This window comes from Lagopus leucura, unplaced genomic scaffold (genome assembly GCF_019238085.1).
Source record: "Lagopus leucura isolate 7727_CA_CO unplaced genomic scaffold, USGS_WTPT01 Super-Scaffold_1, whole genome shotgun sequence".
Lineage (NCBI taxonomy): Eukaryota > Metazoa > Chordata > Aves > Galliformes > Phasianidae > Lagopus > Lagopus leucura.
Genome location: NW_024962250.1, coordinates 10455207 through 10483142, shown reverse-complemented (window position 1 = coordinate 10483142; position 27936 = coordinate 10455207). Strand labels below are relative to the sequence as shown.

Here is a 27936-nt window from a genome sequence, read left to right as displayed (position 1 = left end):
CGGCATCGCCCGCGTAGGGCGGCGCGGGAGGCGGCGGCGCCGCGGCCATGGAGAGGGCGAGCCCGGCGGCGGGGAAGCTGAACGCCGGCGGCCGCGGGGCGGGCGATGGGCACGGCCCCGCGGGGGGCAGCCAGCCGCGGGCGGCGGCGGCGGGCGGCGCGGAGCCGGGCGAGCTGATCGGGCGGGCGCTGGATTTCAAGAGCGAAGGGGCGCAGTGCTACAAGGACAAGAAATTCCGGGAGGCCATCGGCAAGTACCACCGCGCCCTGCTGGAGCTCAAGGCGCTGCTGCTGAGCCAGGAGCCGGGCGGGCAGCGCCCTGCCAACGCCGCCGCGGGCGGGCTGAGCGAGGAGCAGCGGCAGGCGGTGGAGGCCATCGAGATCGACTGCTACAACAGCCTGGCAGGTCAGCGGGGAGCGGGGCACCGGGACCCCCGGCCGCGCGTCCCTTCCCCCGCGTCGTGCCCCGGCCCCGCCGCGCTTTCAGCGCGAGTTCGGCAGCTGGGCGCTGCTCACGGCCCCCCCGGCCCTCCCCGGGCTGCCGCAGGCCCCGGCGCTGGGAGAGTGGCGCCCGGAGCGCGGAACCGAGCCGAGGCGGTTCGCCGCTGCCCCGCAGCCGCGGGCGTCCTCCGGTCCGGTCCCCCCGCCGCAGCGCAAAGCCGGTCCTGTAAGCGGCGGCACGGCGGGGAGCCTCCCTCACCGCGACCGAGGCAAAGCAGGGGAAGGCATCGGATGCTGCTGCAGTAGCTCCGAATAGCGCTGGGTACCAAAGGCGTTTTCTGGCCCCTTAGCTATAAAAGTTGAAAGCAAATATAGCGCTGGCTTTTCGCTAGGCGCCAGTCGCAGCTGCGGCCAGCAGACGTGGGCTCATCCCTCCCATCTGCTCGGGAGAGGTGCTGCGGGAAGATGGAGGGGAGGGCCGGGGATCGGCGCACTTTGAGCTCTGGTTCTGAAGTCCCCGCTGAGGAGCTGCACCCGTTTCTGCTCCCAGGAAACACATGGATGCTTTCTTTCCAAGCCCGAAAGCATCCCTAAAACAAAAACTTGTAGCTACATACATAGAGGGTAGGGAAGGTTCATAACCTAGGTGAGGTGCGCAAAATGACAAAACTGATAAAGCTGTGCTGTTTTCAGAAGGATGAAGGGTCACTCACTACCCTTTATATCCTTGGGGAAAAAATGGCGAAATCAGGACACTGGTGTGTCAGCTGTCACCGCCGCCTGGCTCCTGGCTTTCTAGACACTTGGCGAGCTTTGGTTCCTGTTGTCCAGGGCTAAAAAAAGAGGCAGAATAAAGCAAACCGGGTTTGAAACATCAAGCCAGAACCTTCTCCTGTCTAATCCATGCCAATCTGTTATGCTCAGTGTGCATTTTGGAATGTAGCAGGGGGGCACAATTTAGCCCCCATTTATCACATTTCCAGATATTCTTCCTTCAAAAGCCTGTTGAAATCGCGAGGAGGGAGAGGCAGGTGAGATTCCAGAGTGATAGTGTAATTGCACAGCTGTAATTTTGCCTCACAGAATTTCTGTTCATCGGCTTATTAAAACCCATTGTATGTGGCAGGGCTTGTTGAGATGAGTGGAGTTAGTTATCCAGAGCCCATCGTACTACGAACAATTCCGCACGGAGTGTTTGTGGGTTTGCAGATGTACTCCCAGGAACACCTCTGCCTGCTGTCAGTGCCGAGGCACAGCGGGGACACGGCAGAAGGGCTGGGCTTACCCCAGCGGCACTTTGCTGCACGCACAAGTTCTGCTCGCTGGAGGTGTGCACAGTGCCTGCGGGGTCCTCCTGCAGGATGGTCGTTGTCCATTTATTTGCCGTTTCTGGTTTCTGCAGGGAATTTTTTTCAGTGCTGGTTGTATTTGATTCTGTCAGTGGTAGCATTCTGACGTGAGAAACCTGCTCCATCTTTAGCCGAGATTTAGAACAGATTTCACCTAAATTTAACTGGTGTGAACACAAGAAGAGATGACAACAGTTAACCCTGGAGGTGCAGGCAGTGTTTTCCCTGGGGTAACATGGCAGCAGGTCAAGGTGCCCTTTTGCTCACAGCATTATTTGTTTTCAGTAGATGGACAGCAGAGAGCGGAGAGCAGAGAGAGAGAATTTGTCCTGGAAACGCTGAGCAGGGTGTGCTGCGCTGCCTGAAGGAAGTGCTCTTGTTGGAGAGGAGAGCGTGCAGCTGAACAAAATGCAGTGCTGCTCCTCCCAGCACAGCCCCTGAGCTCCCACTTAGCAGGGGGATCTGTGAATTAGTGTCTGAAGAGAAGGAGAGGGGTGGGAGGGAGCTCCTCCAGATCTGAGATAATAGTTAGTACACCTTCCTAATAGAAACCTCACGAGGTGCAGCAGCGGGGCTGTGTTCTGTAAGGGAGTGGTGCAGCAGGAGCCAGCGGATCCGCTGCACAGTGAGCTCCAGCACCAGTGCCTGTTGGAGCAGCAGTTGGGGTTATTGGATGTGGGGAAGAGAGCAGACGGAGGGCGTTCTGCTTCTGAGCACTGACTGGGTGCCTCGAGCTGTTTTTAAAATAAATAAATCTGCATTGCATAGTGCAGAGAGCATAACAGCCATGCATGTTAATTCTAGAGAAGGCAGTTTTTCACTTAGCTCTGATTTGTACCCGATAGCATTAGCAGCTGTCATCTGAATGTCCTTACTATGGAGTTTCTTCAGCACCTCCGCTCGCTCTCCAAGCTCAGCAGTTAGGAAGCCCACTTTGGTTTTGCGCTGTTGTTTTCATGCGGCCCAGCACACATTCACCTGTCAGGGATGTTTTGCATGGTAAATATAGATGTGCACACCTAATTGCTTACTTAGAGCCAGACAGAAGAACACATTAGCTATGGTTATAATGCACTTAGCCACTTAGCCAAGTAAGCGGGTGAGAAATACACACCCTGAGGGGATTTGGGAGAATTGGATGGGTGAAGGTTGTGCCCACAAAGAGTACAATCGGGGTTGGTTTGTATTTTATGTGGGCCAACAGTAAGCTGTTGTCAGTGCATGTATTGCTTTGCAGAATGTAAAGTCACAGATTCACGCAGAGCACCTTCAACAGGCAGTTCCCATATTGCAGGGCAGGGCAGCTCATTCTTGCCTTTAATCAAAGCCCCAAAATATTTGGTGTATTTTCTCAAGTTTCTGCTTGCGAAGCTATGTGACACCCCCAAAACTAAACTGTTTAAGCCCATCGCACAGGATTCCAAAACCTGCTGGTTTGTAAATTCCTGTGATTTATGTAAATTGCTGGCCTAGGATTTTCACTGCTGGCCATCAGTAGTACTGCTCACATTTCCTTCACAAAGCTATGAGCTGGGCCACATGGCTAGCCCCAGGAGTTTCACCTGAAAGAGACTCACCCCTCATTTGCACAACCCAGCTGAGAGCCCTTCATTTTGCCCTATGTCCGTCTGATAAATGTTACCAGGCACAAGGGCAGCAGCATGGTCAGGGCTCCCAGAAATCACTATGGTAGTCAAAGAAAAATCCTACTAACAGTGCACAGCCTTGCAGAATGAATGCAGGGCTGTGAGGCAAACAGTCATTTCTTTATGACTCAGTGATGGTCTCTGACCTTGAGGAAGTCAGTTGACCTCTTTTTGCTTCTCTCAGCCCATTTGAAAAATAAAGAACAGGAACCACGATCCAGTCCTGGTGGTGCATTCAACCGAGTTTTCCCAAGTCAGTGGTTTGTATTCTTTGAAAATAAAAATGAATGTAGGAACAATGCCTGCAGAAAAACAAGCTGGCCAAATACCACTCATGTCCCAGTCTCCTTTCCACTCATATAACATCTTGTGCGTAGTTGAAGCTAAAATGCCTTTTGAACCACAAGTAGGTAGAGAGCATCTACCTGCTACAAATGCAACCACTATCTCCATTAAATGCAGCAATAATTCATTCCAGCGTTACAGCCCGAAGGCTTCAGAGGATCTGCCCAAAAGGATCTCTGCAGAGAGGTGTAAGTCCCTGTTCTTCCAAAGCAGGAAAATGCACAGAGTAAGCATAGTTTTAAGCTTTGTCGTGAGGGAACATTGCAGTGTGATAAGGAAACCTTTGTTGGTTTTCCCAAGCATGCAGAAATACTGGAGCTAATCTTGGCAGGAAAAGCAGAACCAGAGACAGAATGAAGAACGAGGAGTGATGCTGGGAGATGTGAACGTTCCATTCCGCCTCTCTGTGCTGACCAGTTGTATTAGCTTCACCAAACTTTCATTCTTTGAACCTCAGTGTATACATCTGCATTGATGACCTCTTGGGAGTGCTGGAAGGCTTTGTTAATTACATGAATGTCAATTAAATCTGCATTGAAGTACGCTTATTTTAGTACAGGAGTCCAGTCAAGAGAGCACACGTAGCTGCAGAGTATTACAAAGCATAGCCATCCAGGTTGGGTCTCAGCCTGGACAGCAAGTACGGCCTTCAGAGAGTAGTCTCTGAGACAAGAGGCCTTAATCCAAGTGAAAATAGAACTGTGTATGAGAAAAGATGCTAAAACTTGTCCACGCTGACCACCCACTAAGACTCCTCAAAAGGAACCTCTACTAAAATCCCACTCCAGTATATAGCAGCTAACAAGTACAGACTCTACCAGGGCACATTGCTGGATGTGAAGGTTTTTTACATGCTGCATCAACAAAACAAAACAAAACAAAAAACCCAACCACTTGGTAAGGATGCCATGCAGTAGGAAAAAGAGAGAGCAGCAAATGTGAGAGGATGTGGTTGCATTTTCACTGAGGTGGGAGTTTCCTGACACTTCTAGTTTAGATGCATCTGCCCAACCAAAGCGATGGGAACGTCTGTTGTACAGGCCTGGCACATTCCTTGTTCCACATAGGTGCAGTCAAAGCAGAGAATGAATACAAGTGACTGTGAGGCATTTTAGTGATAGGCCCAAACCCCAACATGTATTTAAATAAGTGAGATTTGAAGCCACTGCCATGAATTAGTCTGTATAAATCCTCTGTATTTACCTATTCCCTTTTATTTTGGAGAACAAAATTCTCCCTGCTCAGGGAAGAGTTTTGTATTCATTGAAAGAGTGGGATGGGAACTACTCTCAAATCTGAATATGTCTGATAGCACCTCTCTTGCTGAGGCAAGAGACACATTTTACTCTCTATACATCACTCTTCTTCCCAAGCCTTTTCAAAACTTGAGGCTGTGGTGGTGGCAGGTGTTTTTGCAGCTGCTTCTACCAGATGCCCAGTTGCCTTGTCCCATCTCATCTGATCTCATCACCTGATTGCCTGAAGCAAGGTGTTCTTAAAGTACAGAGCCCTATGCTAGACTGCCCTGAGGAGCTGCAGTTCTGGTGAGCTGAGATGGGTCCAAGCTCATCGTAGGAGGTGAAGCAGGAGGCATCAAAGAACCACAGAGCTTTTTCTGGAACACAGAGCAGTGGTTAATTTGTTTATCTAAAGACTACCAATTGCTCTCCTCCTTGAGGTGTGTGTTGGTATGCTTTCTGTGAAGTCTGTAGTAGCACCTCTTCCCAGTTTTACTCCATTCTCTTCTGAAATGCTGTCCTGGAATTTCCTCCTGCAAGAGTCTCACGGTGAGTTGCTGTGAGTCACAGCCTCTTCCTCCTTGCCACATTTCTATCAGTGATGCTCTGGAGATGGTTCAGGTGGTTCAGTAAAGCCTCATGTGAAAACCAAAGCTGGGTCCCAAACTATTGCTAGATACATCCATGAGCTCCATGGTTACCTTCTTTCACAGAATTGTAGGATCACAGAATTGTAGGGGTTGGAAGGGACCTCCAGAGATCATCGAGTCCAACCCCCTTGGACCATCAACCCCAACCCCCTCCGAGTTTCCTGGGAGCTGGGCCACCTTTCCATGGTTCAGCAGGTAGAGCATCCTTCTTTTCCTCCTGTTCAGTTGAGCTGAGACCCAGAAATTTCTAACACAACTCCAGACTTGCTTCTTCAGTCGTTCTTCTAGAAATGCTTATCAGTTCAGCAGCACATCCCCATCGGTGTTCTGTGAGCAGAATGACTGATGCTCCAAGTATGGAGGGTCATCAGAAGATTTCATATTAGGATTTTAAGATGAGCTCTAACACCCAATAAAAAAGACTGCTTTAAGGAAAGAAATAGCAAAAGAAAAGGGTATAAATAAAATTGGAGGTCTAAGTGTTGCCAGGTCCCACTTTCTTCCTGATGCTGTGCCATTGTACAGAAAATAGCATGCAAAACTGTGTGAAACTGAGGAAACAAAATTTAAGAAAGAGGAACTACATAACAAGGTTTTAAGAAAATTTATTGGCTATTTATTTTCTTCTATGTTCTCTTACTTTGCAGGTGAGAAATTGTGATATAGAAGAAATGTATCTATATATTATAGAATATATATATCTGTTTATTAATCTTGATTTCAGCTTACTCCAATAACCATACCAGTGACTGAAACTGAGGGTTAAAAATGTTTTGAAGAAGAGTCAATATTAACTATCATTAACTAAGAACTTGTCACTAACAGCTGCTCTGGAATCTGTCTCCTTTTGTTCATTTCTGTACCGCATCTTGGATGGAAAACAGTAAACATAAGACATTGATAGATGAATGCAGGTAAATCTTCTTGTGGTGGCGTGGAGCATTTCTATTCCTTTTTTCTTTAACAAAGACACTAGAGTCGATGCAGTTTCTGGAAGCATCGCTGGAATTGCCGGAGGTAGCTTCAGCTGGGGCAGGCTCACATGAGGTGGGGAGGAGGGAGGAAGGCATATGGCTGGCCCTGCTCCTGTACACCTGCCCAGGCAGCTGTGTTGTGCTTGGCAGCTTTGGAAGGTGGGGCTGGAGCAGAGAGGTCCTACCTCAGCATAACCATTCTGAGATCAGGACCATGCTGGAAATAATCCTGAGACAATTCATGAAGTGAATTAGGCACAGTCACGTTTTCTCTCTACAAATAACCCATGGCAGAAGGGACAGCTGGGAGCGATGATTTTATCTGTCATAGCTTGATGTGCCAGAGCTCATCTGTTATTATCCATAGGCAACAGCTAATGTCATGATCTTTACTTCAAAATACACTCTATTCTCCTCACTGTGAAATTCTTGACACACCATCACCCTGAGGCTTACAGACTGGATAGCACCATCTGCTTCTCCTTGGCTTTGTCCCGTGTACCCAGTTCTCCCATCACGTTTCTCAGCTCCGGAGTCGGGGCTGCTCACGCAGTCGATGCCCTTCCCACTTGTGTCCTTCTGCTCGCCCTCCTGGTTACAACACACTTTTTGACCCCACAGACAAAGTTGTGTCCCTTTCCAGGCCCTGTCCCTATCTTGCCAGTGAGATTCTCTTGCCCTTTGTGTTCAAAGATTCTGCCCCACAGCATCTTGATGCACTTGATTCCTCAAAGCTGATTTTACCTGTGGTATATTAGTTCAGGCTAGACCTTTTCTCCTTTCCTGGCTCCCTTTAAATCCCATCTCTGCTGTGAGACCTTCTCCAGTACATCCATTTTTGACAGGTAAAACCTCAGCCTTACTAAAGCAAGTACTTTTCTCACCACTGCTCTGCATTCTCTTTCTTACTTTAACAGGAGCACTGTCTGTTGCGTTTCCTTGCTGACAGTTTAGGGGGCTGTCATGAAGATTGTTCTGCATCAACGGCAGCAGCACCTCCTTTCATATCGGAGTGGCAGCAGCAAAACTCTGCTAATCAAGCCGTCGATCTAGTTTCCTAGGAGCTGCTGGAAAGGAGCAGCCAGCGAAGAGCCACCAAACTAGTTTTCATCAGATTTTGATTCTGAAGCTCCTGTAATGCCCTGATTACAACTGTCAGTCTTCATGCCCCTAGTGTTACGCTGACCTGGCCGCATCAGGGTCTAAATGGCTCATTTCCTACTTGAGGAAACTCAAGTGAGGTATCTACCTTGCCAGAAGTCATTTTGCTCTGTAAAGTAAGAGGGATGAAGGCCACTTGGTAGAACCTGATCACACGGCGGTGGAGATTTACTACCTGCCTCATATATCTGTAAAGTTCAGCTTGACGTGCATAGACTTAGCTTAGCTCAGCTTGATACATTTATCTTAGGTCCAGATTGAAAGACTTTGCTTTTTACTCCAGGCAGCAGAACTGTTTGTTGCTACCTGAAGCAGATGGAGGGGAGAGCAGAAAGTAAGTGGCTGTATATCCTTGTTCTGCACACTCCCCACTGTGGTGTGTGGGAGAAGAAATTTACTCCTGAAAGCAAATTCAAGGCAGAGGAGGTGTCTGGACTTGAAAATTTATGTTAGACCCTTAGCACTTCCTTTGGCTATTTCTGAGCTGGCGTGACTAACCAACTTCTACCTCCAGTGTGCTGTGCTATCCCTACAGTCACCATCTAACCCACTAATTCACCCTGACAGGAAAAGCATCTTCATGATATACAGAACAATCTTTCAGCAAACTGCAGAGAAGAAGCTGTGAAAATTAGCATTCCTCCTCCTGCTCCCAGAGAGGCAGTCAACAGGAAGACCTGTGTTTCTTCCATTCTTTTAGGTAATGGGTGGGCTCCTTGCAAAATCTGTAGCCTCTCCCAAAAGTGAACTCCTTGGGGAGGCCATCAGTTAATCTTGCAAAAGCAGAACTGTGAGAAAAGGGAGTCTCTTATTGTAGGATAATTGTCATAAGTCAGCACTAGCTATACCTATTGCTCTGCCACAGCTCCTTTTTTTTTTTTTGGTCTCTTATTTCCAGATGAATAAATGAGATCCTCCATCCCATGCCTCTAGCGATGATTCTCTCATCAAACAGCACAGTGCAGAGTTAAGCCTCAACTTCTTCTTCAGTCACCATATTTTTTTAATGCTAGCATAATTCAAATCCCAGATTACTGGCCTCTTAAATGATTTGCAGTGATTAATTGCTCAAGATGCAGTAGTGCATTCGTGTTGCAAAGAAACCAGAGCAGCGTAAGATCCTCACCTATACTGGAAGCACAAAGAAAATACACTCACTTTCCTTAATATGACCTCTGACTATTGTGGTAGGGCTCAGGCTGTGGCAGATCAGAATTTTTGCTCGTGGGGTGGAGGGTAAATTAATTTAATAGATGAATATGGAATAAATTTTTAAACTCAAGGCTGAGTAACTTGAAGCACAGTGCCAGAAGGTATCGTGGAGCTAAAGAACCGAATAAGGTTAGAAAAGAAGGCTTAGACACAGAACTAATCAGAACATGCGATGCTATATTAGATAGGCTAAAAACTGTAAAGCAAATATTACATTTTCATGCTTGACAACCACTGCTAAATGGTTTGGATTTGTGAATAAACTCCTGAGATTTTAATTTCCCTTTCTATGTCCGTGTCACATAAATGACTCAGTCATCCTGTGACCAGGGAGCATATTCACATCCTTTTCCTCTTTAGCTGTTTCCACCTCATGAGCTCACAAATTCAAGCAGAAATTCTTGCCTTAAGTCCAAACAGCATGATTTTAAGTTTTGTATTACCGATCTCCATCCCAAATAAACTTAACACCATCCACCAGGTCACGTGGGTCTTTTTATATGACATCATCATCCTTTTTACAATACCTTCCGACTTCACAGTGTCAGTAGAGCACTCCCACAAAAGCACAAAGGCTCAATTATGAAATGAATTCCTGAGGCATTCCACTAGTGACCTCTATTAACAGACCTATATGCATGTCAGCAGAACCCACATCAACTTGGTTAGCCATCATATAGTTCTCAGTATATCCTCATATCTCCTAGCAAAATCAAAACGGTACACGGTCAGGACAGAGAAGTGGATTACTGGCCTGGCTTAGTACAGTGATGTGGTGTCTGAAAACAAGCCCCTTACTTGGGGTGGAAGTTGCCCTGCATACACTTCTGAACAGACACACTCTACCTCATTCTTCCACTGCCAGCAGTGCATTGCTCAGGCATGGATTATGACAAGTTTGGGAACAATCTGGGATCTTTATCTGAAGCACTTTGCTACAACTTATATTAAAGAGCAGACATCTGATTAGAACACCAGCCAGTGCTCCTGCACAGTTCAAACCCTGGCTTTCTCAAGCAAATAATGCACTGAATCATCACTCTACTCTTTAGTTTATTCATTTTCAGCCTGATTTCCAAAGGAAATGAGTCATAAGCAAGCACATTTGCTGTGGTTGGCCTTAGTAACTTTCCAACCTGTCACCTAGCTGGCTTTGATAGAGTGGCAGTTATCTCAAATGTAGTACGTTTACATACAGTATAAACAGAGGGCAAGGAGGAGATGAGGACACTAGAGGCCCAACCACACAGAAAGGTGAAGCTTAACCTCAGCTTGCGTTGGCAGGCAGAGCCCAGTCAGGTGGCACAGACCTGACAGAGCCAGCTGTGCTCACAAACACTTTTCTTTGTCCATTTGTTCAGTGCAATTTTAAGGAAAATAAAGTTTTCAGAGCTTTGATTTTTACCTCTCACTCTTCACTTAGTTAGAAAACAGCTGACTTGGGCATCCTCTGCCTCTTATTGTATCTGTTCTTGTTCTCCCCATCCCTCCCTCAGAGGCCATAAAGACTGCTTTCTGTTTCGGAACCTCACTAAAATGCAAAGGCTTTGGGCTACACACGTGATTGGGTTATTATTTTAATGAAGGAAATGTTCCTCCCCCTTCAACCTCTCCTTCTTGCCAGTAAGTTTTCTCAGCTAGGGAGAGCTCAGGAGGGATAAAATAAAAAATAAAAAATAAAAATGTTCCATCTCTATCAATTGTATGAAGGCTGCTCCAGAAGTAATGCCTTCTATTTTATTATGTTGGCCTATGATGTCAGAAGTGGATGTTGGTGGTATGGTAGTAGAGGTTGAAGCCTCCCTCCAGTATTCCATGACATGTTGTTGCCGTGTGACAAATGGCAGCAGAGGGGCAGTCTGACAAAACAGCAACTGACATGGAAGTGCGGATGAAGCAAAGGTGTGTCATTGAGTTCCTCCATGTGGAAAAAATGGCACCCACTGACTTTCATTGATGCTTCCTGAACATTTATGGAGACCAAACAGTGAATGTGAGCACTGGTGCATTTCAGAAGTGGTGACAGCAAAAGATAAGACACGTTCCGGATGGCCATTCACAGCTGTCACACCATGAAATATAGAGTGTCTCAATCAGCTCATCTACATGAATTGGCAGATTATGGTTAGGGAACTGTGTACAGAGCTGAATATCTGCTTCAATGCATTGGAAATGATGCTGACAGCATTGGAATATCTCAAGGGTTGCACCACGTGGGTCCCACATATGCTCACATGGGAACAGAAACATTTTCCTAGCCGTGATGCCATCATACCAGCTGTAAAACAGTGGGTCATTCCAGTGATGGAGGTTTTTATGAGCACAGCATGCAGGTTCTTGTCCATCAGTGGCAAAAATTCATAGGTAACAGTAGTGACTATGTTGAAAAATAGTGTTTCATAGCATATTCTATTTCATAGAATTTACTTTATCAAACAGTGTTATTGTGCTCTCTGTATTTGTTGTAGCTTCCTTGGAAATAAATAGGAGTCATTACTTCCAGAGTGGCCTGCATAAATGGTCTGGAGACAAAAAGGTAGTGGCCTCAGACAGCCTGCTTCCCAGCCCTTCCTTAGCAGACTCTGCAATTGTCTGTTTCTCCATGTCCTGGGAGGTAAGGTGAGCTGTGGCTCAGCACCACAGGGCACAGCACACAGGTGTTGTGCAGCCACATCTCCCAGCCCTGCTATGGCACGGATGGAGCATTAGCTCTCAGCCCAAATTAATTGTGCCACAGTAAGCTGAGCCTGAGGCAGCTGTGGCATGTGCAATTGTCAGCAACCTCATTTGAGAGCCTTCAAGCTGCACCAGCTGCATTTCACACCCCTGCTGTCAGCTGTTTATTCAGCAAACCACACCTAGCAATGGAAGCTTTGCCCTGCAGCAGAGAAGGTGTCTCGAGATCTATCAGTCCCTCCATAGATTCTCCCTATTTAAAGAAATATCCTCCTTGCCTCAGTGAGGTTGACAGAAGCTCTTTCTACTAAGGTCTTAATTTCATTACGTAGTAGTTCTCATAGTTTACTCTTAACAGTTGTAAAACATCTGATTGCACATGTTAGAGCCGGACAGCTGTTGAACTGCAGGCACTCATCAGATGGTTGTCACTGTCTGATATTGCTGATATCTGATAAAATCGTGTTTACTTTTCCCTTGTGAAAACACCCAAGAGACCAGATTCCTCCAGTGGGTGGCAATATCAACAGAAGGCCAAAGGAAGAAAGGATATAAAGACCACACAGCAGGGAGAGAGTAAAGCAATGCAAGGTGAAATACATGGAAAAACAAACAAGGAAGGAGTGATGAAATAAATAGCAACTCAAACAGCAGAACTGAAGGTCAGACATATCTAAAATCATGTTGACTGGACTAAACTGGACTAGATGAGTCCTGATTCTAAAAGACAGAGACAGGTCAAGGATTACTAGATGAATATAAAGTCAGAGTGAAAGGAACCTCCAGGGAATTTAGCTGGGCAGATCAACAATAACAGCCTTGGCAAAAACAAGCAAGGGATTCCCATCTCTCCTCATGTGGCTGCAGGAGAAGGAAGTACTTACAGAGATTATAGAATAAAGTGATCCAGGCGTTAAAAGCTGACTGAAGCTCTTGTCTAGGCATCAAAAGCTGATTGAAGTTCTTATCCCACCAATGGTCTTCTAGGATCTTGCTCCTACATCTCCTGGCTGGGAAAATCAAAGGCAAGGAGATTAGAAGATGCAATATGAAGATGATCTCTGTTTTGGTTGAATAAGGATTTGCTGATTCACAACTGGGCGTAGATTTTGGCTTCAGAAAACACTCCTTGTTTGCTTGACATCTAGTTTTAACTACTGCCAGCTAGGAATTTTCAGGAAATCAGTGGTGTTAATTTGAAGGACTAGTAACTACAGGAACAGATAGGTCAAAATACTCTTTTCAAAAAAGAAGCTATGAGGATCAGATGAAAAGTTGTCAGAAATTCTTTGCTTCCCAAAGGCTTGGCCCTTTGGAGGAGAACTTCTGTATTGTACTGCTGGATCTGTGACAATACCAAAAAACAAAAACAAACAAACAAACAAACAAAAACCACATAAATTACCACAAATTTCAGAAGTATTTCAGAAGTAACTTAAGAATCATTTTGAAGTAATGAACATTTCTGAAGCTTTCTTGAAAATTCAAAAAGTCAGATATAGGAACTTTAACCCAAAACACATCATAGGCAGAAGTCATTAATGCCTGCTGTTACGAAGTGCTTATGTATTCAAAAGTCTAGCTTGGAAGGTGTCACAGCAACCTCCTTCCATAGAACCTTCTGAATGAGTGGGCTACATGATGGCCATTGGGAGAAGCAAGTTTGTGCTCCAAGTGTGACAGCACAATCAGTAACCTGATTACAGAACTGGACAGAAATCCATGCTCAAGCATGGTGGAAAGGTACAGGTAATGCATATTCCAGGTAACTTTTATACAAACTGTTCTTACACACTTCCAAAGCTAAGATCCTCCACAACTTCTCTGAGCAGTCTATTAAAATGCGTATCTTTTCAGTATTGGGAAATTCTTCCCAGAAAGAATCTTTCCTGCTAAAATGTAAGCCCTCTTCTTCTTGAATACAAGAAAAACTGATTGTATCCTGGTTACAACCTGCTTCACATGACAGGGCTTTTTTCTTCTTATACATGCGAACATTCTAAGACTGCTTTCCTTCACTGTCTTCTTTATGTCTTGTACTCTGTCTCTTCTGTACCAGTTATTATTACTGGTGTCCTCCTGCAGTTCATATCCACATTTTCTTGCAAGACTGTTACCCAGAATTAAACACGTTACTCATTTTTCTTGCAAACTTCTTACACATGGTGGTTTGCATTTTTTTTCATTAATGGTATTGCCTTGTTGACTGATGTGATGTGGGTCACCCCCCAGATCAGTTTCTGCGGAACTGTCCTTCAAACAGTTGCTTTCCCCCATCCCAGTGTGGGGTGTTCTGTTTTCTGCCTAATTTTATCACCTTTCACCAGCCCCTTCCAGATTGCATCTTGTTTTTGTTCTGACACTGCTCCAGTCTGTGGGGACGCTTTGGACTTGTAGCCCTGCCTTCCAATACACCCCAGCATCTTCTCACATCTTGGTGTTATCTGAAAATTCACAAGGCATTCTGCAGTCTGTCATTTATATTTTTATTGAAAATACCAAATACCATGATCTAGGATCTAGGACAGATCAGTGCAGAACCCTACTAAATATTGCCTTCCTCTTCAGTAACAAAATTAAGTGTATTCATTTAGATGGCTCTCCTTCACTTTGCTTAAGAAAATGTCACTAGAATTTGCCATTTGACTAGTGTAAAAGCCAAGATGTGTAACATCCACTGTTTCTCCTTTATCTTCAAGATTGATCACCCTATCGCAGACTGAAATTAAACTGATTTGTTCTGACAGCTCACATTAGCTGTTACTTATCTCCTAGTTGTCAGCTCTGTGCTTTCCAAGCCCCTAGAAGGGATGGCGGTAGGCAGAGGCCTAGGGTGGGCTGCTAGCCACAAAAATCCTGATGCACCAGACTTAGCAGCTCCTTTGAGAGCGGCTAGATGCCTATTAGTGTGTATGATGGTGGAAACATTCTTTAGTCACAAAGGTCTCTATTCTGGATGTACTCTTATACTGGTCCTTCTCCTGGAAGAGGTAGGAAGTACTCAGGAGCAGCAGAGAACTGAAGAAAACCAGGCTCTGTGTTGAAAGGAAAGCGTGGTCAAGAAAGCAGAAAGGGAAGGAACAATTGGCACCTGTCTATGAGTTGAGAGTCAGGCTAAGAAGAGGAAGGCAGCTTGGAAGAGGTGACTCTTTGGGCTCTCCAAACATTTGTCGATCATTTAGCATGAATCCCTCCCTACAGAGAGAAACAGCCTGTCGTACGGTTTGGATTTTAATTATCCACACATTTCTCTGCAAGAAGAAACATACGGGTATATTTAGGGCTTTGTGGTACCTGGAGATGAATAAATGAGAACCATAAGCTGTAAAGTTGTACTGTCATTCTTGTATTCCCTTCTCACCCCATGAAGGGTGTTCAGGAACTAGGAGTCAGCTGATCAGATTACTGCCAGACATTATCAAGCTGTCTATAATTAGTTTCTTATTGGTGAGAAGCCAGAAAATCCTCTTTGTTTGCAAGCTTGGACTATAGAGAAAAGAGAAATATTTAATGGAAGAGATTGTCTGGAAACTGTGGATTCTAATTAGCATCTCAGCCCTGTTGTGAAACTGTATGCAACATTTCTCTGAAAAAGATGCCGCTAAATATCCTCTTTGGAGGAACACTGGGTTGCATTCTTGAATGGCAAAGCTCACACGGGCTTGGTGCAAATATGGATGCCTAACAGCCTGCTCTGTTCTCTCAGCATAGCTTTCATACATTCCCTCACATCATACATCTTTCATGCCAGTCAGGATCAGAAGTTTTACACAGGTTAGAGATTGGGGCTGTGCCATCCACGTTGCTTGTGCAGCTTCACCTTCAAGATCACTTACTTAAATTTCAGAGAAGTCTGGATCAAAATAGTCCAGCAATCTAGATCAGTCAAGATCTTATTGGGCTGCACTCTGAAATTACAGTAGCTTAATTCCAAGGTTACCATCAATCTCAGATAACCCTTTACATTTAACCCTTTACAATACATCACCTTATGAGAGACATGTTACCCAATGTTAGAATTTAATTATAATCTAAATTACTAACACATGGCTGAAATTTTCAGTGTTATTTAGTAACAGTATCCTCTTTAATTCCTCCAGTGGACACAGCCATGTACTTCTATGAACAATGGTTACACAGACTGCCACGCACAAAGATGGATACATCCGTCAGTGGCACAGTTAGAAGATTGCTGTCTGTTACAAAACATATTTGTTTCTTTTTTTAATCTGGTTTTTCTCTAGTTATATTCCAATATTTTTTCTTCTTAAACACAAATCAAACCAAGGCTTATCACTGTCATGTTTTTCTGAGGAAGAGCATCGCCAAGATGCCGAGCCTTTTGAAGTAAGGGAAATACTATGAGACTCTCATAGTCTTCCCTATTCAAGTTCTGTATGCGATAGGAAGACAAAACCTGCTCAATGATACATCAAGGTCTTAACCATATGTCAGAACACAACCCTGAAGTGGTTATATTGAAGCATCAATCGCTTGTTTTCTAAAATAGAACATGTTCCATCTCTCTGTGATTTAAACAGATTTTAAGTGAGTTGTTGGCTGCTATACTTAGGGTGAGATCATGTCAGAAAGTAAAGTATTTTTTAGAGTTTAATCATGGTTATTTCTGGGAACGACACTGTGAGTTTGTGAAATACACATTGAGTTTGTAGTGGTTCCAATAGCTAGCACTTGCTAAGACGTAATAATCCACGCTTAGGCTGTTAAACTCCAGTGGTAAAATCAAGAATAAATGCAGTAAAGAAGAAATGTCCATGTCAGGCTCGAGCAGTAATGGGTCAGTTAGCTACTTCTCTCTGCTCTGCAGCCAGCCCAATTGATACTTGCTGGTTTGGTTTTTTTGTTAGTTTGTTTTGAATCAGTGAATATTGTAGAGCAGTCATTTGTCCTGCTCGCTTCATCGTAAACTCACCAAAGTGAACGAAATACACTGTCAGTGTTTATTTTTGTTCGGTTTTGTTTGTTTTTCGGAAGTCAGATCTCAGTTTCCCTAAATTTTTAGTCTAAGGAGAGGAAAACAAGTCATTTGGATTCAGATTTCTCGTGTGGGTGTCTGATAGTGGTTCATCCACAGAACTGACTATTAGCTCTGCCATAGGACACCTGCTCTTGTCTCCAGGGGATATTTGCAAAGGCCAGAGTTCAGGCATTGCAGAACAGTTTCCTTCAGTGAGGACAGAGAACAGAAAAAGATGATTCAGAGCAAGAATGCAAAGGTGCGTAATTTGTGTGCTAGAGGAGGTGCTGACATGCAGGGAGACTAATCACCTGTGCCTGAATTACAGCGATGTAAATGCTGCTCCTGGTACCCAGGCTATCTTGTCCTGTGCCTTTATATCCTCAGCACCTTGTCCCAAACTTACCTCCATTTCTGTGCCCAGCCTTTTCCTCCTCAGCAGAGTTCACTTACCTACCCGTACACCCCTTTCTCCACCCCAGCAGTTTTTCCTCCGGCCCCTCACAGCCCTCAGCCCCTGCCTCCTTGCCTCACCAGCATCAGTCTTTCTGCCTTTGTCCTAAGTAAGACAGTTTATCTCTGTTTAGTTTCCAGTTTCTGCAATTCTTTCTTCTCTTATTGGCTCACTGATAATGTTTCCTGCTCTCTAAGTTGCCAAATCCCTACTTTTTCCTAGACTGGACTGTGTCCAAGGTAGACAAAATATTAAAAAATTTGGGTACCAAAATCTAAAGCACCTCTGAGTACAATAAAGCCATACTCTTTTGGTTTTATTTTCAGAAAGTTATTGGTTGGCCAGCTCCATGATACCCCAGGCATAACAGAAGGCACCTGCTTGACACAAATGATATCTGCCAGATTTCAGATTGCAAAGCCAAATGATGAGAGGACATGAGACAAATCCAGAGAGACAGTCACCAGAGACCTTTAACAAGGGAAAAATAAGATGTGTTTCCCTAATCTGCTTTTCAAAAATACCTAAACAGTTTTGGCTGACATTTCCCAGAAGCAGACATTACATATGGAATATTTTAGTACAAAAACCTACAAGAGCAACAAAGTTGTAGGTGATTCTCATCTGCAATGGAAGCAATCAATCTAAGGCAGTGGTACCAGCAAACTGCAGACAGGGCTGGACTTTGTGAAATATGAATTGAAAGCCGAGACATTCCTGAAGGGCCAAATCATTTTCATTCCCTGGAAAAGCTGTAAATGGAATTCCTGTTTTGAGTAACACAATGCACTGAACTGAAGGAGCGTGCCACAGGGTAGGGATATGCTAGCACTGCAGTCATTTGGCTTACTTTTCTGTAACATGGATAGGTCTTGAGCCTTACTTGCAGCAAGAATTTGGCCACTGGGATAAAACTGGCTGGAGGAATGTTCTGGCATGCGGATTTATCCCATGGCAAAACTTTCCAGGTACACAAGGCTTTTCATATTGCTGTTCAAAATCTCCACATTAAAACCCATACATCTCACTTGCAGACCTAGTTCTTGGCTCAGCCAAAATTAGAAGTCAAAAGTTTGGGTCAAACAAAACTATCTGCATAACCTGCAGAGGTTTGCAAGTAGAAGAGGTTTCTCTGATGACATGCTAACCAAGAGCATTTGCACTTGAACTTCACTTTGAAGGCTCAGAGAACAGTGATAAGCTGCGAAAAGCTTTGTTTGGTTTTGCTTTAGCAAGCAGCTCCAGACTGTTCTTTATGCAGGCTATCAAAGAGAAGATGGAGTGAATTTATCAGTTTCTGTGTACTGATGCAAGTAGAAAACACAAGCTGTACAGTGTAGCAGACAAAGGTATAACAAAAGTCGGTGGTTAGGAGTTGAAGCTAAAGAACCCCCTGCCATGGACAGGGCTGTCACCCACCAGCCCAGGCTGCCCAGGCTCCCATCCAACCTGGCCTTGAACACCTTCAGGGATGGGGCACAGCTTCTCTGAGCAACCTGTTCCAGTGCCTCACCACACTGAGGAAAAAAAAGTCCTCATAATATCTCATCTAAAACTCCCATCTTTTAGTTTAAAACAGTTTCTCCTTGTCCTGTCACTATCAGTCAATGTACAGGTCAGCCTCCCTCCCACTTACAAGCTCTCTTCTAGGATTCTGTGATTCTCTTCAAGTACTGGAATATCATGACGAGGTCTCCCTGCAGCCTTCTCTTCTCCAGGCTGAACAATCCCAACTGCCTCAGCCTGTCTTTGTAGGAGAGGTGCTCCATGACCATATTTGTGGCCCTCCTCTGGACTCACTCCAACAGCTGCGCATCTCTTTTGTGTTGGGGTCCCCACACCTGGACATAGTACTCCAGCTGGGGCCTCAAAAAGGCAGAACAGAGGGGGACAACTCCCTCCCTCACCCTATAAACAACCCTTCTTTTGATGCATCTGACAATACTGTTGGCCTTCTGGGCTGCAAGTGCATACTGCTGGCTTGCATCAAGCTTTTCATCTATCAGAATCCCTAGTGTCCTTCTCCACAAGGCTGCTCCCAGTCTGCACACACACATGGGATTGCACCAGCCCAAAGTGAAACACACTGCAACTGGTTTTATTAAATCTCCTTAGGTTCACATAGTTTTAGAAATTAGGAGTTAATTGTTGATCAAGCTGACTTGATAAATCAGGTACCAAATTGAGAATTGTATCAAGTATGATGAACTAATCATACAGAGAGGAAGTGAAACATAATTACTAGTAGCCTAACTTCTGAGCTGTGAGCTCAACTGATGTTGCTTTACAGTGGTGAGACCCACAGAAACTGAGTGACTACAACTGTGGGTTTGCATCTGCCCGTGAAGGGCACCTTTCTAATTGCCAAATTGCTACCAGAGACGGTGCTGTGTGGGACCAAGCCCATTCACTTTCAAGAAAGCAGAAGGAGACAGATAAACCTTTCTTGATGCAGTCTGTAAGTGAGCTCTGTTCCTCAGAAGGATTCACTGGGGGGCCTATTAAGAACAGGGAAGGAGAGTGAAGATGTGTTTTATGTGGTAAACAAACACTTCTAGCCAGAAATGCATGTCTGTTTAGGAAAATGACATTTTCAAAACAATTCTCCCCTGACTGAATTATGTGGGAATACAAGGGTGCCATGTGTCTTCCATTTTTGAAAGCCGAACTACTAACAGACTCAATATTTGCATTGAATCACAATCCATTAAGGTCATTTCAGTGCACAAGAGCTAAAAGCACGCACCTCTAAATATTTATAAGCGAGGTTCTCCCTCCAGGTTCATTTACAACAGCCACTTCCAACATTGGTGCTCCAAATGGCCATCTCCTCCAGCATAACAGCTTCCTGCACACCCATCTGCTCATTTTGTTCCGATAAACACGCATCTCTCCTGCTAGCCATGTGGTAATGACTTTTCCCAGCCATATGCATAGTTACTAACACTGCCTTGCAGAATCTTTACTGTGAACACGAGCCACAGAAAGAACCCAGCTAGATCTCTGGAAGCACATTTCAGCTTATCAATTAGCAGGATTTGGGGTAGTTTTCTTTTGAACTAATCCATGCAGCAAGTCCAATATAGAATTACTGAGTTAATGTGCATTGTCCATCTGCCTGTCATCTTCAGAGTAACTTCTATGATGATAGCTGGAAATACCAAGTAGTAAACAAACGGACTGAAATCCCCTATCTAGTTGCTCTACAAGGCCGTTTCCCAGGACGTGAAAGACTGGATTGGCAGCGTGCAGAAAGCTGCTGCCACTGCTGCACATGCCACTGGGCAGCAGACAAACAAAGCAATCCAGTTTCCAGGGCTGTGAAGCCAGCAGTAAATTTACACTGTCTTTTTTTTTTTTTTAATAGCTTCAAAAAAAATAAAGGAGAACAAAGCACAGTCATTTCAAGCTCCATTAGAAATAGAGTGAGAAAAATCAATGTTTGACAAATAGGAAGGGACAAATTCCAGATAAGGAAATGCTACCAAGCTTTTAGAAAGGTATGCTTGTTTGTTTTTTTTTAAACTGGCAATCATTAGCAAGCAGTCAGATGCTTTTCTAATACCTATGCACTTCAGTGTCAGGAAGTTCTAAAGTACATTGAAAGTCCATCACTAAAGCAAATGGGACAGAGATCTAACTAGTAAACAATGTGCCACTTGGCCAAACAGACCAGCAATGGGGCAAGTTTAGCACTTCTTGCTCAGTGCATCTGTACCATAGACTCTCTACAGGTAAAAGGTTGTTTATAATCATTTCCAGTTAGCTATTTAAACCTCAAATGTATACTTGGGTTAGGAGTGCATTCCATCCACATTAACTGATGATAGGCTCAGACTAATCAAGGCTGGAATGAATCTCTGGAGATCATCTAGGCCACTCTCCTGTCCATGGAATATAAAGTGAGTTACAGAGAAGGCGCAGGGCTTACTTAAGGGGTGCAGCAGAAGGGAGAACTGTGTCATTTTTCTGATCTAGCATTGAATTATTTCAGCCACAGTTACTATGCAAAAAATGAAGTCTGGCTGTTTGTTGGTGACTGTGAACAGTGATGACTTGGATTTCCAGGAGCAGTGCCTCTCCTTGCCAGAGAGGCACTGAGTAACACCACCTGTTAGGGGAAATTTCTCCCCATGACCTGGCACTTGACATTGCCAGCCTCTGAACTGATCCTTGCAGCAGCATCCTGCCTTCCCTCCCCTTCTCTTCCTCCACAGACTGTGTCATTCCCAAACTTGCCTTGGGTTATAGTACCAGAAGAGCCTGTGGACATAACTTTCTTCATTTCCTGTAGATGTGTGGCTTCAGTGTGTCCTGTTCTCATTGGTGCTCCCTGAGACCATCTTAATGCCCAGTAAGCCAAAAGAAGCTGAGCCCAGAGTGAGCGCTAGAGTAAGCCCAGAGTGGCAATCAGCATGCCATCTGTAAAGCATGTCCCTAGGATCACCCCCTAGTTGTGTGAAACTCACTGTGGGGATTTTCCTCGGCTCCTTGAGATTTCTGCAGCAATTGCCCTTCAGCACTGAGCCCTCAGCAGGCTGTTTCCTCACCATTGTTTGCCTTTCCTTTAGGAAGTCAGGAGAACTGACCTCTTGTGCTGAACCTCTGTTGCAGTACTTAGCAAAAAGCACGCAGCCTAGCACATTTTTTTCCCTGCATTATAGCTCCAGGTGTATAGCTTTACTGACAGCACATTCCAACAGAGCAGGGCCCCTCATTGATTCCTACAGAAAAACACTATATAAGATCTCCTGCATAAAAGACAATACATTATAAATTCAGCATCCTTGAACCGCTAAGACCAATACCTAATCTAATTTAGTTCCTTTTTCTCCCTCTTGTCAGATAATTATTTTTTGACCTCCTTTTCTGTACTGTTCCAAGCCCCATTCCTCAAATGAGAAATGATTCTACTCCAGGCTAAGTCAGTCACTTCCACAAGATCACGTGGAGCTCTGGCTCCAGGGGGACGTTTATGTTCTTGCTCTCCCCCTGAAACCCCAGAACAAACAATTTAATCAGTCTGAAATTGCAAAAATAGAAGCATTGGTATTTAAATGGTGAACAATTGGATTTGGCAAACAATGTGTATGACTGCACCCTTTCTGAATCACGAGTCTGAGTCACTGCCCTCACCTAGGCTACTCTTTTTGCCTGTGCAGATTGCAGGAGCAGAAATGCAGCAGTAACACTTCCTGCTCTCTCTCTCCCCTTGCCCTGCAGCCTGCCTGCTCCAGGCCGAGCTGGTGAACTATGAGCGTGTCAAGGAGTACTGCCTGAAGGTGCTGCAGAAAGAAGGCGAGAACTTCAAGGCACTCTACCGGTCGGGAGTTGCATTTTACCACCTGGGTGACTACAACAAGGCACTCTACTACTTGAAAGAGGCAAGATCCCGCCAGCCAACAGGTATGGGAAGGAGGAACGTGACTTCACATCAAGTTCCTTTGCATTTCTTTTCACAAGACTAAGTCCCTATCTGATTTTATTGATTTCCACAGGGATGGACACAATTCACTTTATCCTTAGCCTTACTTCAAGGATTCTCCCCTTGGGCAGCAAGTTTGCACTGAGTGTCTAAAGACATTAGCTGTGGGCTACTGCAGAGGCTACAGCACAGGCTGGAAGGTACCAGTGCTGCTGGAATGCCATCTTTGTGCAGAAGCAGGATAGGGAAGAATTCATCCCAACCAAAATGTTTTATGAATATGAGAACAAACTTTTTCAGTTTAGCAAAACCAGAAGACTATTTGCAGTCCCAACAACTATGCCTCCCAGCTCCTCTATAGAGGAGCAGCATCTGTTCAGACAGACATTAACTCTAAAAGCATTCATTACGATGCTTCAACTTGTGCTGTGAAATCAGTCTCGTATTTGTTCAAGTATCTGTCATCCACACCTCCAAAACCAAAATAATTAATTTGGAAAGCAAAGTGATTATATACCCAAGCAGCCTAAGCTAGTCAGCCCAGCCATCTGTATGTCTACCTACCTGAAATCAGAAGGAGGCAGAGGGCCACAGTGCAGAGATAGTGCTTTTATTTTTCAAAGACCACCTGATACTGAGATAAAAAACACAGTTGTTCAAACCATTTTGGTGAAAAGAAATAAATTTTGCAAGACTTGGAGGAAAATTAAAGGACCACAAGAAAGTCAAACAGAAGCCACGTGCAAGGAAAACCCCAGACAGCAGCTCCCTCCCACACCTGTGAGCACAGAAAGCTGGGTGTGGAATAGGAGTGAGTACAGTGGTGCTGGTGTGCCTTGAGCTAGAGGAGGCAACAGAGGTAGTCAGAGCTGACTGCGTGCATTGTCCTGGTCCTGCTGGGCTCCTGCAGCAACAGTGTCCTGGAGGAGCACTGGGATCCCACTCCCCTTCCACCTCCTGTACAGGCACCCAGTCCCATCTGCCATGCTTGGCCCCAGGCTCTGGGCAATCTGACAGCACAGCTGCGCACCCCGCACTGCTGAGCAAATGTGCTTAAAAGCTCAGTTTAGCCTATTTACAGTGCGCCCTTCTGCTTTCAGCCCATGCCAGAACCAGCAAATAGGGAAGCCTGTTTAAAGAAAAACAGAGGAAAATAAGAAGTTTATCAGAACCTCAAGGTTAAGATAGGCTCAGATGTGAAAAAGCCTTTCTAGCTGGAACACTTTTTAAAATCTGTATTGTTGTTCTTTTTTTTCCCCTCTCAGGAATACTATTTATTTGGTATCCCTTCCTGAATGAAAAACTAATGTATTCAACAGCAACAGCTTCAAATGCCACTACTTGCTGCAGAGACATACCAGAAACTGTCCCCAAAGACCCTTAACGTATACAAAAAACAGTCCTGGCCTTCAGCGTCAGACTCTTCCCTTTTACTGTCAGACTATCTGAGGTCATTGTTGCACTGTTTTATTTATGATTATTGAGAACTTGCAGGGTATTCGAGGGAAAGAAATGAATACTTCTTTAAGTAAGAATGGATGTGGCTGTTACAGCAGTAGGAACCAGGTGATGCTATCAAGAAGTGTTATTACGTGACCTGGAGTAACTCAGTCTCCACTTTTAGTGTCTCCATCTGCAAAATGTGATCATTTCTTTTGTCTGAGGTTTCACCAAGCTTGCTGGTAAAGCACATGACTCATTACAGTCATGTTCTGCCTTTTTTTTCCCCCCTTCTCTCTCTAATAGGACTGTTTTTGGCAGAAATAACAGTCAGTCTCTGCAGTGGGGGCAATTTTAAATGGCAAAGAAGAATTAGTAGATGGTTTTACAGGTCTGTCAGCATAGTAGATCCCTTATAGCTGTTTATTGTCCACCAATAGCGAGGGCTGGGTTGGTTCTGATTTCTTATGCTACCTCCAAACAAAAAGAAAAACATACAAAAGCAGAATGAAATAGTACAAGATTACTGTATAACAATTCTTACTAAGAAACTGCTTGGAAAGAGAGAAGAAAGCCACTGCTAAGCTGTGCAGAACACCCTTCCATAAACCGGTGCCCAGAAACTGTACATCACAAAGCTGAACTTTGATGTAACAGACTTCGCATACACCTTATCTTCAAGCTGTGTTCAACTTCTTCCCTTCCATCTGGTCACACCATCAAGGTGACCACTGGCCGGGGATGCAAAGGGACCATGGGTTGGCCTGAGAACACCAGACACAGTGCTCTGGCCAGAGGGCCTGTACACCAGACCAGCTTCCCATGCTACACAGGAGTTGGCTTTAATGCTCAGGACTCCGATCCTGGGAGCAAAGGTCTAGGCCACAGCACCTGCCCCAGTGGCACATGACCAGCCCCAAAGCTACAGGGAGAAGCAACAAAGCAAAAAAGCCATAGGAACAGCCTGAGAGTCATGAGATACACTCCTCCTACAGCATCACCATCTTTCAGCATGGCCTGACCAGTCCCAGACTGCCCTTACCTGTTACTTGCACATCAGTACTTCCTCACTGAGAAGCACCAAAACCTTCTACTCATTAACTTTTAGTTTTGAAAGACTGCATATGGAGCTAGAGTAGCACAGTATTATTTAAAGGAAAAGACAAGGCTCCATTTTTTCCCACAAGCAAAGTGCTACTCATTACTCCTCTCTAGCAAAGCAATAGCTCTCAAAGGAGAAACAAAACACGTCTCCACCTGCCAGATTTTTTTTTTAGCTATCTTGCAATTAGACTTTCTCCCGCCCCCTGTCAGCTGCACCTTATTTTGCCCATGGCTCTCTATGCCTGTTGCAATCTTCTGGGTGAGTGAAGCTGTTCTGGCCTCTGTGCAGTCCAACAAAGAGGATGGTTACCTTTATGATAAGCTATCAGGTGCTAGAAAGGAAGAGCAGGCAGAGTAAAGGGAGGCTAAATGCTCAGGACCACCCCCTCAGCTGAACTGCTCCACTTCTGGAAGCTATGCAACTGAAATTAATTCTGCTCTTTTTAAAAGGCTGCTTTAAAATTGATTAGGCTGGTATGGAGTGCTGCTGCTCCTTATCTAACACAAGTGACAGCAGAACTCCTTGCTTCGCTAAGGTTCCCTGAATGGGACAGGTAGCTAAATCACTGAATTCTATCCCCTGAACTGACTTGGGTGATGCTGGTAAGCCTGCAGAAGGCTTAGCCCAGAGCCCCACCTCACCAGAGGTGGCTTGGAAAGTCACAACAGCATTGCTGCAGCATGCGGAGAGCTCTGTGTAAAGAGGGACTGAACCACCTCCCATGGCCTCCACTTGAGGTGAGGGGCACAATAGAGGGGTCCACCTCTCAATTTTAAAGGAAATTTTGCACCCACAACTCCTTCAGTGGGTGCAGTACCTGCACTTGCTAGCAACTGGCACGATACCAGTAATGTGCTCATCTCTTTGGAAGCTCAAGCACTTCTCCTTTCCCAGCTGGTGTGGGGCATGTTGCTGTTTGGATGAGGAAGAGATGAGATCGCTCTCTCACTGTGGGCAGAGCAGATGCACTGTGCTTCAGATTGATTTCTGAAGCTGCAATAACTTAAAATGGACAAAGCTGGCCCTGGTTGGCCCTCTGAGTATAGCTGTGAGCAAAGAGCATTTTTAAATTAATACATAAGTGAAAGCAGTTATTTTTTATGCTTGCTTGCTTCTGATATCACACACCATTTGCTCCTATGTGGATGCCAGGCTCTTGTGGTAGTAAATCAATGTGATTGGAGATAGGAGTGACCTTGGCTGCAGAAGCATGAAGTGTTTTTGGAGACATGCTTGTGCAAATTAACCTGTGCCTTGAGTGAATGGCAAAACTTGTGTGTTGTACGCACTGTGCTTGCGCAACGAAATACTGCAAGGAAAAAGATAACTTACCACTTGCACAGGGATCTCACAGCTCTCTACACAGGCAAAACAATGTTTCTATGCCTGTTTGGTTTGAGGGTTTGGTTCAGAGCCCCTTCCCACTGGAGCTCTTCCTGCAGGCAGTGCCAGAGCCCAGGAACAGGAGATGCACCACAGATGAGAGGTGTGGTGTGTTTGTCTTTCACAGGAAGTTGTAACCTCTCTCCATGTATGTGTGTGCTCTTTCCCTGCAGATACCAATGTCATACGATATATCCAGCTGACAGAGATGAAGCTCAGCAGATGTTCCCAGAGAGAGAAAGAAGCCTTGTGAAAATGAAGCCGCTTCAGCTGAAGTGCCCAAAGGGGAACATTTCCTTCCCAGAAGCCCATTTGGTGGATTTTCTTGTTTGCTCTGCCTCATCCCCATCTCCTCATCCACCCACTCTCCCTTGCTCTTCATTCAATCTTGGTTTTGAAAAAAGAGACTCAGATGCTGGGTATGGCTGCAGCAATTACCATTGCCAACCACAGTAATACCCCTTCCCCATGGCAGGAGAGCACAATGGCTACAGCCAGCCTTGTTCCAAGACAGTGTCACACACCTGGAGGAGGCCATGTGAGGGGACCTTCCTGGTCCCAAGCTGACTGCTACTACCTGTAGGGAAGCAACCCCCAGACAACTCCTTCCTGACCAGACAAGCTGGAGAAAAACAGTTTCTACTCGAGTGATCGATGGAGCTTAGAAGTGCTAAGAAACCAAGAGACCACTGGTGATTTCACAGGGGACAGCAAATGCCTTTTTACCATCAGCTCCCCCTGCCTGCTTCTCCAGTGTGTGCTATCAGTCTCCATTGAGAGCTCACGTGCTCCCAATCCAATTCCAGTGAAACTGTTTCTAGACATCCTCTTAATGAAAGCACAGAGCACCCTACAATACCCCCAAAGCTGTCCCAGTGCCAGAGGAGAAGGTTGTGGGGTACCACAGAAGGCTGAACAGACTGTCAAAGTGTGGTGTACAGTACGAGGGAAAAACTGTGAAATAATTCATTAAAGGCAAATAAAAATTATTAATAGGCAACAAGTCCAGGCATTCCTTTTAGAAGGGACTTGTGGGTTTCCCGTATCCAGACAGGCAACATCATCTGGTGGGGTTTGTGTAGGGTGGGGGACAGGGATGTCTCCATTCGTGTACCAGCTCTGCCAATGCCTTGCTGTGTGGTCTTGGGCAAGTCACTTAGCCTCTCTGTGCCTCGGTTTCCCCATCTGTACACTGGGGATAATAATACTTCCCTACCTCGCAGGGGTGTTGTGAGGATTTACTAGTTCATGTTTGTAAGTATAGTGATGTACAGTGCTAAGTGTTACTAGTACATTGGATTGAGGTCTTGACTCTCCCACCTTGTGTTGGTGCTTCCTGTGTCCTCTTTTTTTCTTTTTTAGCAGAACATGGTGCCAACAAACAGGGCAGGACCAACAGCTTTGGAAGCAATTTCAGCAGCCCAAAGGGTCTTTCAGACCTACTGCGGCAGTCTGATCAC

General features: G+C 45.1%; 2 protein-coding genes across 2 annotated transcripts in view; one reads left to right on the top strand and one right to left on the bottom strand.

Moving 5' to 3' along the window:
- The first annotated feature begins 47 nt into the window (after nucleotides 1-47).
- TTC9 (tetratricopeptide repeat domain 9) lies at nucleotides 48-27795 on the top strand. The gene is made up of 3 exons (XM_042862284.1): nucleotides 48-405; nucleotides 22347-22529; nucleotides 26650-27795. Exons 1-3 carry the CDS (start codon nucleotides 48-50, stop codon nucleotides 26727-26729), a joined length of 621 nt encoding a protein of 206 aa, XP_042718218.1. The 3' UTR covers nucleotides 26730-27795.
- The window catches only part of MAP3K9 (mitogen-activated protein kinase kinase kinase 9), a 90415-nt gene continuing 75063 nt past the window's right edge, over nucleotides 12585-27936 (bottom strand). Inside the window, exon 15 of the mRNA XM_042862283.1 lies at nucleotides 12585-12701. The gene's annotated coding sequence lies outside the window, so the exon portion shown is untranslated. The remainder of the gene's footprint in view (nucleotides 12702-27936) is intronic.

Excerpts from the sequence above, each read along its gene's own strand:
- TTC9 (XM_042862284.1), top strand. The coding sequence starts at position 48 with ATGGAGAGGGCGAGCCCGGCGGCGGGGAAGCTGAACGCCGGCGGCCGC. Across the intron at positions 406-22,346 it reads CTGCTACAACAGCCTGGCAG|CCTGCCTGCTCCAGGCCGAG; the intron begins GTCAGCGGGGAG and ends CTTGCCCTGCAG. Across the intron at positions 22,530-26,649 it reads AAGATCCCGCCAGCCAACAG|ATACCAATGTCATACGATAT; the intron begins GTATGGGAAGGA and ends CTTTCCCTGCAG.